The sequence below is a fragment of the Vanacampus margaritifer genome, chromosome 3 (assembly GCF_051991255.1).
Source record: "Vanacampus margaritifer isolate UIUO_Vmar chromosome 3, RoL_Vmar_1.0, whole genome shotgun sequence".
Taxonomy (NCBI): domain Eukaryota; kingdom Metazoa; phylum Chordata; class Actinopteri; order Syngnathiformes; family Syngnathidae; genus Vanacampus; species Vanacampus margaritifer.
The window spans coordinates 27,844,804-27,861,651 of NC_135434.1; the positions used below are offsets into that span (position 1 = coordinate 27,844,804).

Consider the following 16,848-nt stretch of genomic DNA (forward strand, 5'->3'; position numbering starts at 1 on the left):
GAGTTGGGGGTTGTCCCTATCAACTTGTGATGTCCAAGATGAGATAACAGTAAATAATTGTCAAAAAAGGTAACAAAAACATCCTGAGGAGTGGACCTGGCTCCCTGCCTAGTACACCAAAAATTACTTACATCTGATACAACTACTGCTGCATTTAAGGTACACAGAAAATGTCGGAATTTGTAACTTTTTATGTCAGAATTTTAATCAACCCTCTTCCTGATGAAGTCAGATCTCCAACTCAGCAAGGCAGACGAATCTTACAAGGCAGACATATAATTGACGCTATCTGTTAATCATGTAAACACTAGTATAGTAACATGTTTTGTTGTACTTTCACACGGCTTGGCAAGCGCTAGGAGCACGCAGCTCTGGCATCACTGTTGCTAGCAGCACGAGTCTTACTACGCTGTAGGCGGCAGGCAGTCAAGGTAAAGCGTAACCTTTTTTTGTCTTAAAAAATAAAAAACACACGACAATATAGATTTGTAGACAAAATGATTTTTTTTTTGCCACGTTCTATTTTAAATATTACCATGGTCCCAAACAAGTATTTGTTTTTTTGATTTATTTATGCTAGAGCATACAGAAGGCTTTGATGCAGCAGCCTCTGAACTGAAAAGAACGCTTGGAGCAATGGTAGTTATTACAAAAACGGCCAGCAGCTGGCAGCAGAGTATAAGAGATCAGCCAGGGCCATGTTGCAACAAGCTCTTTTGTCAAGTATTTTCACCACAAATGTGAATATTGATGACACTTAGGTATATTCTAATACTAATTGCTGCAAATGTGAAACGGATACAAATATACTTTTTTTCCTGATTAAAGAAGAAACTCTAATCTTTCTTTTGGTAGGTTGCATGTTTTTATAGCAATAGAACATAATATTCTGTGGACCTTGCAAAATCAGTCAAAATCCAATAAAACAGCCGTGAGCGAAGGGTGAAAATAAAAAGGCTTCAGTGAAAATGGCTGGGAGTGAATGAGTTCATTACAGGTACTTTCAGTGTCGAGGTTAGGTCGCTTCAGCTAAACCACCCCCCACCCCAACTGGATTTTATTATGAAGTGTTTTGATTGTGCACAATTTTTATTGTAAATTGTATCGAGACCATGATCCATGGTGATTTTGCACTGGAAATAAACTGATTCTCTCAATGGGTGCCAGTGATGGTCTGTCAATGAAGTTACAGCACATCTACCGGAAACATGGCAAGTATTAGAAGTAACGAGACAAATTATTTTGGCAAATACAAGACTAGCCACAAGAATGGGTACACCAGGTATTTATCAAACTTTACAATATATGCTCCGTTTCCCCATCAATACCTCAAAATGTTACTCCGGACTCTGGAAGTACACTTAAAGGGATACTTGACTCATTGAGCCATTTTCAGCTGTAAAAAAAGTTAATATTTTGTCCAGAATGAATTTGATAACTTTATTTTTCATGTAGAATTATTACCTTTAAAAAATGTTTTCCACTTGCTGTCAACTGAAGATGGCATCACCTGTGCTGAGGAAGTAGATAACGACAACAGGTGAGCCATGATTGGTCGTCAAGTGTCCCTTTAAGAGTTTGGCAGTAGGCTACAAATAAAAATCCAAGTTCATTACAAATTATATAACAAAATCTAGAGTAAAATTTTATTTCAGTGTTGTTACAAATCACATTTAAAAAAACATGTACAATTGTAAACCAAATACTGTTTACAACGTAGATCAATCAATCAAGGAAGATTGAGAAAACCCACTGTGATCCCCAAATCTTTCTCAAACTAAACAATTGTACTGTGTTGTGTTAGTGTTCAATGTATGCATTGAGTATCATAATCTGTTATCCTTGTATGTGTTTTGTTTAATTTATTTCATTTACCCTCTAGGAGTTCCCACAACATAAATAAACATGAATAGGTAGTAAAAAGAAAACTGAGCGTTAGGCAGTACAAATAAAAATCCCAAGTTCATGGCAAACAATACAACAAAATCTAGGGTGACATTTTACTTCAGTTACCCTAAAACTACAATTAAAAAAACATGTACAATTGTAAAGCAAATGTTTACAAGAGCTGGTCCAAAAAAATAAAAAAGCGTGTTATTTAAAATAAAATTATCTAAATATAATTTATGTACATATGAAAAATCTACCTTAATTGCTCTTCATAGTTCATGAATAAAAAAAAAACTTAATTAACAAGGAAAGCCACATAAATCCCCGCTATCTTAACTCTTAAAGTACCGTATATTCTTTTTTGTATAGGCCTGTGATGAGTCTTGAAAAATGAGAAAATGGGTTGCGAGACACTACAGGTTTGTATCATTCCCTAGATAACAACTCAAGATTCAAGGTCGATGGTCATAGTCACTGATCATCCTTTTGATGTGGGACAGCTTGGACCTGAGATATTTGAGCCGCCTCCTATTGATCTGGTAATCGGGAGACTGAAATGAAAAGAAATGTAAAACCAAATCTGAAACAATGTCATGTTATAAACAAAAAGCCCGCCTGTGACATTTTGAATAACTTACTTTCTTTATATTCTTCAGTCTGGTGTACTGTTCCATGGCATCCTGAATATGAAATTGAACAATATAAATTAATTTAAATGGCAAAAAATAATAATTGGAGGTTGGACCATAATACAAAAGTGCATATGATGAAAATGCCAAATCACAAAGGTTAGTATCATGCACAAACCAACATCGTTCCCTGTATACGCAGGTGCTGGAGCTGTAGTTTATATTGGTAATTTTTAGGGATAGGATATCAATATCAAATCGATTTTCCTTTTCATAGCCCAATATCAATTCATAAAACCAACGATGGTTTAGATAAGTCTCTTTTCCATAAATTCATGTGCCTTTCTCGCATCACACGAGATCTCTTCACTACACGAGAGTAGCGTTTCAAATCAACATGGTTGAAGCACTGCAATCAGCGCCAGCATACTTGAAATCAAATGTTTGGAAATGTTTTGGTTTTAAAAAACATAAATACAGCAATGAGAGCAAAGCGCAAAGCTTGCTGCTTCACACTGTAACTCTGAGGGGACACAAAGCCACATGTTTTGTTTTTTCCTTTTTATCTCTTACACTTTTTCCAACCATCGTTTTTCTTCAACCAACCTCCTGGCCGCAGATTGACTTTGAGAAGGGGTAGAATAGTCTTACTTTAACCTTACCAGAAACTGCGGACTGCCATCTGGATGCTTGTCCAGGTCTCGATCCAGTTGAGCGAGGTTCTCATTTATGTTGTCCAGTTCTAGTTGAATTATCTTGTACTCATGGTAATCCCGCTCAAACTCTTGTTTGTAGGTCAGACGCTCCTCCTCATCCACAATGGAAGGAAACAATCTACAGAGGGAAGGAAATAAAACATCACATGGAAAGTAAACTCAAAAAATACCTAGAATAGGCTCCAGTCACTATAATTATTGGTAAATAAGCAAATAAAAATCTTTTAAAAAAGTCAATATTAAAAAGCCAATCACAATATGGTCTTGACTTACTTGCTGAAGTTCTCCTCCTCAAGGTCGTTCCCTGAATCTGGACCAGTGTCATAATCTTTCAGTCGGGCCTTTAGGCCATCCATGGTGCTAGAAATATCAGAATTTCTGCAAACAAATTTCAAATGAGACTTTTCCAGCTATCCCATTAAGAGAGACATTGTTGATAATGTTCTAGTTATGTTTACTTCTCTGTACTGCCTCCTTAACTCATTCAAACCCAAAAACGTATTACGTACACATACATTTTTAATACTGCACTTCCAAAAACTTCTTTATACGTTTTTTGTTTGTTTTTTAATGCTACAGCATACAGAAGGCCTTGATACAGATTCTGACATGAAGAGGTGGTTAAAAGCAATGGTAGTTATTACAAAAACGGCCAGCAGGTGGCAGCAGAATATAAGAGATCAGCCAAGGCGATGTTGCAGCAAGCTCTTTTTGCCACAGGTTTGTGAATAATGATGAACTTTTTTTTTTAAGAGAGAGCTCAGTATAGTTCATTTGGTAATACCGATTCAACATGTCATCATCATTGCTCTCTTTTTTTTGTGCGTGAGAATGTGCGTTTATTTTTTGTGGGTCTGAATAAAGCTTTAGCAAATAGTTACAGTCTGAGTCATTTAACGTTGCGTAAACCTTGTGAACCTTGTCTCTTGGATTTCATTATTAAATGTGTCAAAATGTTACATTTTGCCATATACATTTTGCCATAATAATGCCAAAAATAAATTACTATAATAATAATAATAATTAGTGAAGAGCCATAAGAAATGGTCATATAATAACCTGTAACGTAGCTTGGAATTAAATTATTGCTTTTGTCTTTGATGCCACAATTTTTATTTTTATTTAACACCAAATAATAAATAATTATTGAAAGCTTTAAGATGTCATTGATGTGTATTTTCATGTTAAGTTGAAGGCATGGCTGGCCAACATTTTTTTTTCTGAGTGCCAAAGATATTTTGATGGTTTGTGGGTGATTATGGGCTGCCGAGTCCAAAAATGACATCACTTTTTTTGAAATGGCTCTTGTTTTTGGGATATATATTTCTGACAGTTAGGAGGAGCGGTATGGAAAATGGATGGATGGATAATTGATTGATAGTTATTGTGCTTTCACAATTTACACAATGTACTTTCATTGTTGCTAAAAGTAGTGTTTGTAAATGGTACTACATTTAGATAGCACTTTTCCACTTTACAAGGCCATCAAAGCGCTTTGTATTTTGACCAACTCATTCACCGACTGATGACACAGCATCAGGAGCACCTGGGGGTTCAGCATCTTGCTCAAGGATACATCAACACGGTCACCATGGCCTCGGATCAAACAGACAACCTCAGGGTTGCAAGACAACCACACCGCCTGTTTTTTGCATTTGTTTACTGCTAATATTGCCAAATTTTCTGAATTTTGTTTGATTTTCACATGAAACATGATTTGCATATAGAAGGCTCTTTGTGATTGCCGACTTTCACGAGATTACATCAAAAAAGAAAGAACATTGTAGTGACATTGTGCCTGAAAATACATTATACAGCCTCATCATAGTTGTAGCATAAAGAGAATACCAATGGCATAAATGGCGTATAATCAAGTTTTTTTAAAACATAGAATATCTACAATAAAAAAATAAAAACGAGGCAATTCTGAAAACCAATTTTCAGATTCAGTGACATCGAAATAACGTACCCTACAACCATGAAAACTTTCTCAGCAGTTAATCTTCAGCACAACAGATTTAATTCATTCATTCCCAGCCATTTTTGCTGAAGCAACCCCCTTCGCTCCTGGCTATTTTACAGGATTTTGACTGATTTTGCAAGGCCCACAGAATATTGTGTTCTATTGCTATAAAAACATGCAACCTAACAAAAGAAAGATTAGAGTCTCATCAGGAAACAAAGTATATTTGTATCTGTTTCCGTTTTTATACGTTTTGGGGCAAATTAGTTAATATGAAACATTGACCCAATTTTTAGTTGGAATTGGGTTTTTTGAATGAGTTTTTCAAAATGTGCTCATTGTGATGACTGGTTTACCCTGGCATGTAAAGAGGCTTGTTTTGGTCCATTTGGTCAAGGTAGCCCTGAGGTGCCCCAACTTGATCGTTATAGTCATTCACCAGTGTTTCTGGCTCGCCCGACACATTTTTCACCTGTAGCAAGAGACAATGTCACACACATTACTTGTTTATACCACAGCATTTTTTTTCCTCCTCAGATGGTAAAAAGGTTGTTTAGCAAGTCAAACTTGTTCCATTACTCTCTGCATGCCTGAATACAACTGCACAAACAAAGTAGTCAAAGACAGCCGTTACAAAAAAAGCGATCATCAACTTTGAAGTCTTTGCTGGGGACAAGAAATCAACCAGGAAGGATAACTACATGTATGGAAGCATTTTTATAGGTCTATAGTTGCTTGGAGCAATATGATTTCTGGAATTATGAGACATTTTAATTTATATAGATGTCCACACTTTAAACATTTCTCAATTGACCACACCCAGAAACTGCTCATGAAACTCCGCTCTTACGTCACTCTGTGGAAACACAATTGCATTTTAGACCACAAAGCACATTGCATGGACCTAAAATTATGACTGAAATACAAAAACAGGCTAAAAATGCATTAAATGAATGTGTGAAGTTGCCTGACTAAATTAAGAAACGTTTAAAGCAGAAGAAGATAAATAATGTCATGGACATACAATCTCACTCAGAAATGCCCAGAATTCAGACCAGAAGAAAACAAATACCACCGGGTTAAGATAAGGCACGGAAGCACTGGTCTGAAATACATAACAGGAAATAAGATCGTGTCAAACAACACAATCTTTTGACAATTTTCTCATTTGGCGTACATTTAAATATCTTTATTTTTATCTTCACCAACAAAGACAGTTGTATATCCTATTTGCGTATGCTTGCAATCATCTCACTTTGACTTCATTCATTCCTTTTTTAAAAATTTATATGGGCATCATACAGTACATAATAGCATTTCCCACTTAAAACTATAAAGTTCAAAATACAAGCACTCCATTCCCGAGTCTACCGACAGTAATACAGGCTTTATTCTTTGTGAGAATACACTTCCTTGTGTTAAGTTTAGGTTGTTGTTTTTTCTCCCCCAAACTTTTTGGGGGATGTATTTTAACAAGGCATTGTCTACTTTTTATACCTACTATTATTCTTATATTTTCACACTACTGTACTGTATATGTCATTGAGAATCTACCAAACAAAAATAGGCACTCACCCACTGTCCAATGCTGTGACTATCATTGACAACCTTAACCTCCTCCCATAGAATACGGTCTCTGCCCCAGCGCCTGATGCTGGAGCGTGTCTTAACAGCAAACACCAGGAGAATGATGAGGGCAATAAACACCAGGAAGCCCAAGACGATTGCTATGGCCTACAAAAAAAGGGAAAAAAAGAAAGACAAATTGTGTTAACAATCATCAACATTTTTCTGTCCGCCAAATTTGACGAGCACCTCTTATGTGTTAATTCTTTCAACAAATAATAATAATAATAATACATTTTATTTGTATAGTGCGTTTCAAAAGACTCAAAGACACTTTACAAAAATAAAACTGGTAAAAACTTGAGTCAAAAGAAAAATATAAGTAAGACTTCTAAATATGTACAACTAAAAGAAACAACTCAACAATACATCATGTAAAATAAACGTAAAAGAAGAAACAAGACAAAGGACAATAATCAGAGATTAAAAGGAGTTCTAAAAAGGTGGGTTTTTAAGTGAAAATGAAATCTGTGAATCCGAATAATGTTACCAAGTGGGAGCATGTAGAGGATAAATAGTAATGGACCAAGTACCGAACCTTGGGGGACACCTTGTGACATTTAATGTTAGGAGGACGTCTTCAACAATTTTTGATCCACTGCACTCTCTCATCCTCCTCTTTTTCTAATAATTTACTGTAATTACTTGCATAATTTAAAATGAAAACAAATGACCCCAATAGTTTGACAAGAACAAATATTCTGAATGTCGTACGCAAACATTTATTAAATGCATGTAGTAATGTTTATTGCTCAAACACGTGCTAGCTTAAATGTAACATCAACCGTCAATCTTAATAGTGTGAGTAATCTGCGTTCAGACATGATTAATGCGATCATTTTTTGTGATTAATCAATGAGTTAATGCTTTAACTTTGGCAGCACTGATATATATATTTTTATTTCTTTTTTAATAGTGACTAGATGTGTTGATATACTCAACTACCAGATAGGTGCAAATTTTCAAGAGAGGCCACAAATTGAGGAAAGGCAGAAGCACAAAAATACCCAAAAGCTAATCTAAATTGATTTTAATACTAGTGTGAATTCCTAAAAAGTATGCACACATTTCAAAAACATGAAACAATCAATGAAAAAGTATGCTGGTGTCTCACCTCTTGTGGTTCCACCACACAGTAATGGTACAGGTATTGGTTGAGGAAGATGCCAGTGGCCTGGTTCTGGTTTTGATACTGAGCACACAGCTGGCGAACCTGATTGTAGTAAATGGACCCCGAGGACTGGGCGGTTGGATTTACAGCCACCAGGTACACAATAGTGGCAATGATCATCAAAAATGCCAATATAGCACAAATGATGATTGTTGCTAGGTAGAACTTTGACGAGCGAGCAGCCCTTTGTCTTGACACGACTAACACAAAGATGATTAGCACAGCTATGAAGGTGATGGCAGAAATGGCAATAATGAAGCCTTTTCCAGCTCTTGGATCCATTTGTGTTGTTCCTCCATAGCCATCTCCAAAGCCACTGTAGGAACCGCCAGTGCCTCCTCCATATGTGCCACCATAACTGCCACCGAATGCGCCACCATATGACCCACCACCGAAGGAGCCGTAGCCTGGCACCAACCCTGTGCTACCGCCCAGACCAATGGCGTTCATATCGTAATCCCAGGCAAGTGTGGAGGCCACACAGGCAAACACAGCCACACACATGATGATGATCAAAATACAAAGTATCTTCATCACACCCGGTGGGGAACTCCAGCGATAGAAGTGAAGCATCTTGTCCGCTGGATGGTAGGAAAATGCCGGATTGGACATGAGCTCACTATGCCTGTGTCTGCTGCTGTGGCTGCAACAAAGGAGACATAAATTGAAATTCATTTTTGTTTTACTAAATACAATTGAGGCTTTATCATAAACTGGAAACGTTAAATGCCTACCTCTACTTGTGTTTCTGACAGGGAGTAATTTTAGTACTACAGTGTTTGTGACTAGACAAAGTGCAATTTCTGCAGAAATTGCGTGGGAATGCTGAATGCTAATAGTTGAATGCATGCGGAATGCTTATAAAATAAATTGAAAGATAAATTATGTGAAAATTACAAATTATTATTTGTAATGTAAGTGATAAATCAAAAAAGGAAGAATCGATTGTATTATGTGGGAGATATTGCACGGCAAAAAAGTGTGGAGAATAAAAAGTGCCTGAAATAATAATAAAGAAACAACATAACCCACAATTAATTTGAATGTGTAACAGTAAATGATTCATACACTCAATTTATGTGGCTCTGGGTTGTACAGGCAGCAGCAGATGGGAGATCATTTATTGTTACTGGGATGAAATCAATCAGTTCACAGTCCAGTAGTAAAATGTAGGTAAACCTTCTTACATACCGATTATTTGTCAAGGATGGGCAACTTAATAGATGGACGGTGCCACAATTTTTCATCAGCGCTACCAGGGGGCCACATAAGACTGTACTTCCTAATCAGATGTATGACCGAAATGCCTTTTTTAAATATGGACAAAATTATGTGCATATGTTTTTTTTTTTAATCAATGTACATCACAGTATATTTATAGCCTATATGCTCAAATGCATGTAAAAAAGATCACCTCTTCAACAACAAAGGGTTTGAAGCGATTTAAAAATAACCACATTCTGTGTTTTTTTTCCCCACAGTGCAAAGGGCTTTCAAGGATAAAATAAACAAATAAATAAATAAATATCATTCAAATATGGCATAACAGCTTACTGAACAGCAAACCAACATTAAAGGGATACTTGACTCATTGAGTCATTTTCAGCAGTAAAAAGTTAATATTTTGTCCAGAATGAATTTGATGACTTAATTATTTTTTGCATACGATTAATACTTTTAAAAACTATTAGAAGTAGGTAACAACCGATCATGGCTGAGTTTGCTGACCAAACCCAGAAAACAGGTGGGCCATGATTGGTTGTTACCTACTTTCTCGGCACAGGTGATGTCATCTTCAGTTGACAGCAAGTGGAAAATTTAATTTTTATAGGTATCAATTGTATACAAAAAAAATTTAGTTATCATATTCGTTCTGGATTTTTTATTTTTTTTTTTTACTGCTGAAAATGACTCAATGAGTCAAGTGTCCCTATAAGCGCAAGAACTCATTTTGTGCACCCCAACACACACACACACACACAAAATGTCAAAAATGATTACCGTGTTTGTCCTGCATGTCATTCAAAATCCCCAAATTATTGTTAGGCCAACACAGTTTGCTATAAGCCAGTTCACTGTGCTTTGGAACAGAGGCGTGTCCCCTGTCCTGTCACTTGTCCAAGGCTCCACACATGTTTGTGTGTGTTTTACATGCACATGAGTAAATTAATAAAAATAAAAAAATTGGGTTAAAAAATAAATAAATCTATTTTTACTAGAGCCGCATAATGTTCCAAAAACATGTGATATGCAATATGGGTATTAAATGTTGCAATAGTTATATTATACATATTTATATATTATATTTAATATGCACTTAAAGAAATGACATTTGTATTATATAGTGAAAGAACAACACAAATTTCTGCTCCAGCGTTACACAGAAGAGGTTTTCAACTCGATTGGCTGGAAAGTTTCTAGATGAATGAGTAAAGTTGCTTTTTTTCATGTGGCAAAATAAGCAGCCTTAATGTATTCTTAGTTTATTAATTGAAATATTTTTTTAAATATGTATACAGTAGCCCTGGATTGGCTGGCAACCGGTTCAGGGTGTACCCCGCCTACTGCCCGAAGCCAGCTGGGATAGCACCCCCTTTCCCCGCGCGACCCTTGAGAGGACAAGCGGTTACGAAAACGGATGGATAGATGTATACAGTATATATATATCTTAAAGCAGGGGTGGCCAAGTTTGGTCCTCGAGAGCCACTATCAAGCCTGTTTTCCATGTTTCCCTCTTTCAGCGCAGCTGAATCCAATGATCAGCTCATCAGCAAGCTTTGCAGAAGCCTGAAAATGATCCTGATCATGAATCAGGTGTGTTAGTGGAGAGAAACTTGGAAAACAGGCTGGATAGGGGCTCTCGAGGACCGAACTTGGCCACCCCTGTTTTAAAGTTATTTCATGTTAGTAATGCCCCTAGTTACTGGCCTCCTATTGGATGTTGATGCACATTTAAGGTTGCATCTGATTGGTCAAAAGACAGAAAAAAAAGCATAGAATTATATGAAACTAGTGCACGTCTTTGCAATATGCATATTGTCATTGTGTTAATAGCCTTTGCAATATGCATATTGCAAAGGCTATCAACACGATGACAATATTTATCGATATATTGTGCAGCCCTAATTTGTACATACAGTATTGCACATAATTGCATTTTATACATTTATTATGGCAAGTACTATAGTACTTATTGCTTTACCGAAACATTTTAAATAGAACTTGAAAAAGGACAGCCTCCCTCACACAGTCTCTTTAGTGTCCTTGCATTGTTATTAGAGTAATAACTTTTCATGTTCAATGCTATGAGGTAATTTTCTGTCATGTTTGTAAATGTTACTGTACACAGTAGAAGATAATCGAGAATATCTGGCCAAAAAAGGGGGAAATAATTTCAATTTAGTCTTTTCGTAAAATTGTTCTCCCCTATTGTGAAGTTTAAAATGTGCTTTGAAAAAAGTCACAAAAAGTATAGTATATACGGAAATTATATACTCACAAATTTAATTCACGTAACATACTGTCACTATAAGTCACTGCCACAGGCAGATAAACAAAGATACTGTGCATTATTTGTAGAAAGTAAATAATGGTTTTCAGACTACTAGGGACATGCGTGGAACACCTGGGAGGCGTTAAGGACGCATCTGGAACACCTCAATGGGCTACTCTTGACTTGAAGACACAGCACAGGTCAATACCTAGAGCTTGTGGCTATACACAGTAAGTAATGCTATGACTGTCTTGTTTTATTTGTTTTACTTTCACAGTTTCCAATGACAAATTGTGAATTTGCTCTCAAAAGATGCTTTACAAGGCCTTCAAGTTGCTGCTTGTCTGTGTGTCTTGCAGGCTTCAGTTTTGTCTTTAGAAAGAGAAATGCATGGTCTGTTGAGATTACTTGACTGACTTTGCCATTGAAGAAAATGGATTTGTCCTTCAAATGGATGGTTGGCACACCCCGTGAGGAGCTCGGTCATCCAATCAAGGACTTCAAATAGACGCTCAAGCTGAGGTAGCTTTCTCATGTAACACAGATAACAGACCTCACACTGTTCTTACAGCAAAGGCCTTTATACAAACTTGATCAATTTTGGAGAACTTACAAATAGCACTCAACAACATGCAACTCTTGGGCTCCAGCAGGCAGTTAAACCCAGGTGCACGCAGAGGGGCGTGACAAAGGTCTGGTGGGCCTGGATATTCATCAGAATGTGGGGCATCCACAGTCAGAGGTGGCAAATCTAGGTCCAGAAAGTAAAAACCCTGCCACAGTTTGGCTTTTGCCCCCAGGTGCTAGCTAGCTAGCTCCCTAGCTAGCTCCCATATTTTACTTTCTGGATGTGGATTTGTCACCTCTGTCCAGAGTCCCCTGCCCCCATCAACAAAAAATTATCAATGGGCACCAAAACGTCTTGGGCCAGGCAATACACCAGACACAAGTGTATCAATCAACCAGCAACATTTTGTCTGTACCTACTACCTCCACAGTGAGAGCATGCATCTTCAACTACAGACAAAAATATATCATATTACAGTATATAAAATAATAGTACACTCACTGTTTGCTGCCACTTGGCTGGTATGGTGGGATGCTGTTTTTATTGCCCGGCATAGCGAAGTCCACTTAATGCACTCTATAACAAAATCACATATATGTTCACTTAAATGGGAATTGAAGACACTTTTTTTCTTTGCAATATTGTCAAACAATTACATTTTTTAATCAGATCACATCTTAGAATTTTGATTAATCACCTAATTAAAAAGGCTTTTCATCGACATTTTTTGCCCTCCAAATTTGAAGAGCACCTCTTATATGTCAATTGTTTTGACATTTAATGTTATGAGGACGTCTTGAACATGTTTTGATCCACTGCACACTTTCATCATCCTCTTTTTCCAATCAGTTAATTACTGGCATAATTTAAAATGAAAAAAAAATGACCCCACTAGTTTGACATCCGTTACCAAAAAGTAGTATACTTAGTACATAATATAGATTATACTTAAGTATACCTAAGTTTATTTTTCAAGTGTACTTATTCTTGTACTAAAAGTAAACTTTATTAAACTCCTTGGGACCAAATTGGAACATTTTAGTACACTTAAAAGTATACTTAAGTATATTATAAAGTGTATTTAAGCATACTTTCAAGTATATTTAAGTACACTATTAATTATACTTGAAGGTAGACTTTGTGGTACACTTATGTCCACAGCAAAAAGCCCTGTGATGAATTGACAGGGATCAAACCAGTGAACACAGGTACTAAAGGTAGAGACCTTAACCTCTAGGCCATCCAGCTACATGATCGTTAGAGCTTTATAAATAAATGTACCCTATAGTTTTGGTTCCTTATTTAGAGAGTGCCTTCTAAGTATATACTACAGCTGGGGTGCCCAAGTTCTGTCCTCGAGAGCCCCTATCCAGCCTGTTTTCTATGGCTGTGTCCGAATGTTCACCCTATTCCCTATATAGTGCCCTACTGAGTGGTCACGCCATTTTGTAGTGGTGTCCGAATGTCCAGGGAGCGAAAATGTAGGGCACTCAAAATTACCCACAATGCACTCTGAAAAGTAGTGAACATCGATGTTCACTCAAACGGGTTGATATAGACCATAATGCATTGCGAGTATGAAAAAGAAAACGTGGCACGAGCGACAACGCAACCACGGGAATCAAAGCGATGCATTAAATATACACTACAGAAATAATTAATGCGTATAGTTGAAAATATTTACAACAAAGGGACAAAAGTATAGTTTTAAAACATATTAATTCACAATAAATAGTCGGAGATTTATGCGCTGGTGTGTTGTAACAGTTATGGTGGTCACGTGATATGCAACGAGGAGAAAGTAGTGAGCTGGCTTTCCGAATCGCCAAACAGAATGAGGGCACTACATAATAGGCCACTATATAGTGTGTGGCTATGTAGTGAACGAGGAGTTAGGGGATAAGTGTGGCCATTCGGACAGAGCCCATGTTTCTCTTCACTAACGCACCTGATTTATGATCAGGATCGTTATCAGGCTTCTGGAAAGTTTGCTGATTAGCTGATCATTAGATTCAGCTTCACTGTAGGAGGGAAACATGGAAAACAGGCTGGATGGGGGCTCTCGAGAACCGGACTTGGGCACCACTGTACTGCAGAATGGAAACTTTTAGTATATGTTTTAGCATACTTACACTTAACATTTACTTGGTGCAGTATACTTCCAATAAGTACAAGAAAAGCAAACTGGATGTATACTCTCCTAATTTTGAGTATACTTTAAAAAATACAAGTACATTCTAAGTATATACTACAGCAGGGGTGGCCAAGTTCGGTCCTCGAGAGCCCCTTTCCAGCTTTCTCTCCACTAACACATCGGATTCATGATCAGGATCGTTATCAGGCTTCTGCAAAGCGTGCTGATGAGCTGATCATTAGATTCAGCTGTGCTGAAGGAGGGAGACATGGAAAACAGGCTGAACTTGGCCACCACTGTACTACAGTATGTAAACTTTTAGTATATGTTTTAGTATACTTACAAGTACCCTTAACATTTACTTGGTGGAGTATACTTTCAAAAAGCACAAAAAAAGTAAACTGGAAGTATACTCTCCTAATTTTGAGTATACTGTACTTCAAGCATACTTAAATAAACTTATTTTTGGTAAGGGATGAACAAATATTCTGAATGTCATACACAATCATTTATTAAATGCTTTACTTTAACTTGATATGTGTATTGCTCAAACACAACATGTGCTACTTTTAAGGTAACCATCTGCTTGCTGTCAAGCTAAAGGATAATCTGTGGTTATCATTGAGTTAGCGCTTTAACATTGACAGCACTACTATATAATGTTATGTGCCCCCACAAGTCTAAACATGATATTCTGATTCATAATGCGTTTGCGGAATAAGACAATTAGATAAAGCAGATTGATCCATCCAATCATCACTCGCTGCCATTTTGTTGTATACGGGCCTCTGCTGTCGACTGCCGTCAAAGTGCCCTTGAGCTTGCATTGTTAACGTCATGGCTTACTTATTTTCTGGGTTTAGTCATGTGACATCAATCATGCATCATCTAGCAAATGAGAGTCACCACGTTCTCGGAGCGGTGCTCTAAATGTTCGCTTTGTCAAAATGCAATCCTTAACAAAGTCACAATGTAAATTTCTAACAAATGAACATCCATGAAGTCACAGATACATAGCTGTTGTCCAATATTGTGAGTCTCATGTAACTAAAACACTTACTGAGATGACCAAAATACTAGAAGCACCTGCCAGTACAATGCAGCACAATTCGACACCACTGTAAACTCCAACCACGATAATAAACATAAATTAAATGATTATGAAACCAAACCATACATCGTGCCTGACGTAAACCACTGATGTTTGCTTATTGGTAGAGCAGATTCATTATCACAGGTTTGTGCCTGTTTGAAAGCGCTATACAAATAAAGATGACTGGACTTGAATACAGTATAGCATTAAGATTTGAGGATAGATGGCAAGGAAAAAACACGTTAGGTTACGTCATCTGCCCACTCAATCTAGCCACTTATGTTATTGTTATATTTTTTATTTTGTTATACTTTAGTCGGGAGGTAAAATCATAGCTGAGTTTTAGTGTGATATCAGACCATGTACAGTATTTGAATTTGCATAGAATCATACAGTACAGTGATGCACTCCAAAGAGAGAATTGTTGAACCAACTTAAGGTTACAAATTGAATTGTTGACCATTTAAAAAAAAAAAACTTCAACTGGTAGCACACGATTGAATTAGGTTAATCCAAAGTGACTATATTAAGTTTAATTGATTATGAAATCATTAAACTTAATATATTCACTTGAATTAAGTTGATCCGAAAGGTAAATCACCCCCAAAAAGTCTTCTCATTTCAGCCTCTCAAATGTAAAAACCTTTTGATTTCATTTATCCTCCATTGAAGTCCATCTTTGTGTGTAAAGAAGAAAAAAAAAAAATGGACATGTGATCATTATTTTAGCCTATTTTCTCCCATGTTTTTGCCCAGTCATTCCCAAAACTCAGAGTGCCACATTCCAGCTATAAAACAGAAAATCCCCTGAAGCCCACCAAAACTTTAATCTGCAAGAGACTTGGGTGAATAATTCAAAAATATATAGCTTTCAGTCTATGTAAACAGAGGGATATAAAAAATAAATAAATTAGTTCAAGAAAAAAAATATGGATGGAAGGATAGTAAACAGTTTCTAGCCGTGAAATAGCTAGCTAACACTATCGTTTTGCCATTTCATCCAGGAGGTGATATATATATTTTGCATTTGGGAGAGATCATGACGGTACCATATCAATATCTGTCAAATCCCACCAGATAACAATGTCGTATTCTTATATACTGTGAAAAAAATATTATACAGAAACAATTCTGCAACTTTGCGAGTTACTTAAATAATTGCAATTGCCCACAATTGTAAGGAATTAATTTTCTTACAGATGCAGCTGCCCCTTCTCCTTCTGCACATGACAATTAGCCGAGACAAACCCTCATCACAAATAAATACTAACAATTGGGTGGCGTTCGCCAAATCATAAATTTGATTTGATGTGCGTTAAAAAAAAACATTTAAATGAGCGACAAACAGCTGATTTAACAAAGCCACAATAGCGTGATGACACCAGCTTTTGTTTACTCGAAACTTTCTGTAGGCTATCATCTAGAATGATTTAAAGTATTATTTTAAAACTCACCTTTATACGCTCTATATATCCAATTGTTGACAGTGACGTCGCGAAAGATGATACCTGTGCTGTGCACCTGGGGAAAAAGAGGGTTTCAAGGCGTGTGCTCGTGATGCTCCT

The 16,848-nt window shown here is 36.7% G+C and overlaps 1 protein-coding gene across 2 annotated transcripts in view; it reads right to left on the reverse strand.

Moving 5' to 3' along the window:
• Window positions 1-1,619: 1,619 nt before the first annotated feature.
• oclnb (occludin b) overlaps window positions 1,620-16,848 on the reverse strand; it is a 15,633-nt gene continuing 404 nt past the window's right edge. Inside the window, exons 3-11 of one of the 2 annotated variants that reach the window (XM_077560528.1) lie at window positions 16,738-16,804; window positions 12,558-12,632; window positions 7,939-8,638; window positions 6,774-6,932; window positions 5,555-5,670; window positions 3,509-3,613; window positions 3,182-3,353; window positions 2,529-2,570; window positions 1,620-2,441 (exon numbers count right to left, since the gene is read on the reverse strand). In XM_077560528.1, the coding sequence (XP_077416654.1) occupies window positions 2,343-2,441; window positions 2,529-2,570; window positions 3,182-3,353; window positions 3,509-3,613; window positions 5,555-5,670; window positions 6,774-6,932; window positions 7,939-8,638; window positions 12,558-12,610 (1,446 nt within the window). In that variant the 5' untranslated portion in view covers window positions 12,611-12,632; window positions 16,738-16,804 and the 3' untranslated portion in view covers window positions 1,620-2,342. Of the gene's footprint in view, window positions 2,442-2,528; window positions 2,571-3,181; window positions 3,354-3,508; window positions 3,614-5,554; window positions 5,671-6,773; window positions 6,933-7,938; window positions 8,639-12,557; window positions 12,633-16,737; window positions 16,805-16,848 lie in introns of those variants that run through there. The other variant, XM_077560529.1, reaches the window with a different exon arrangement.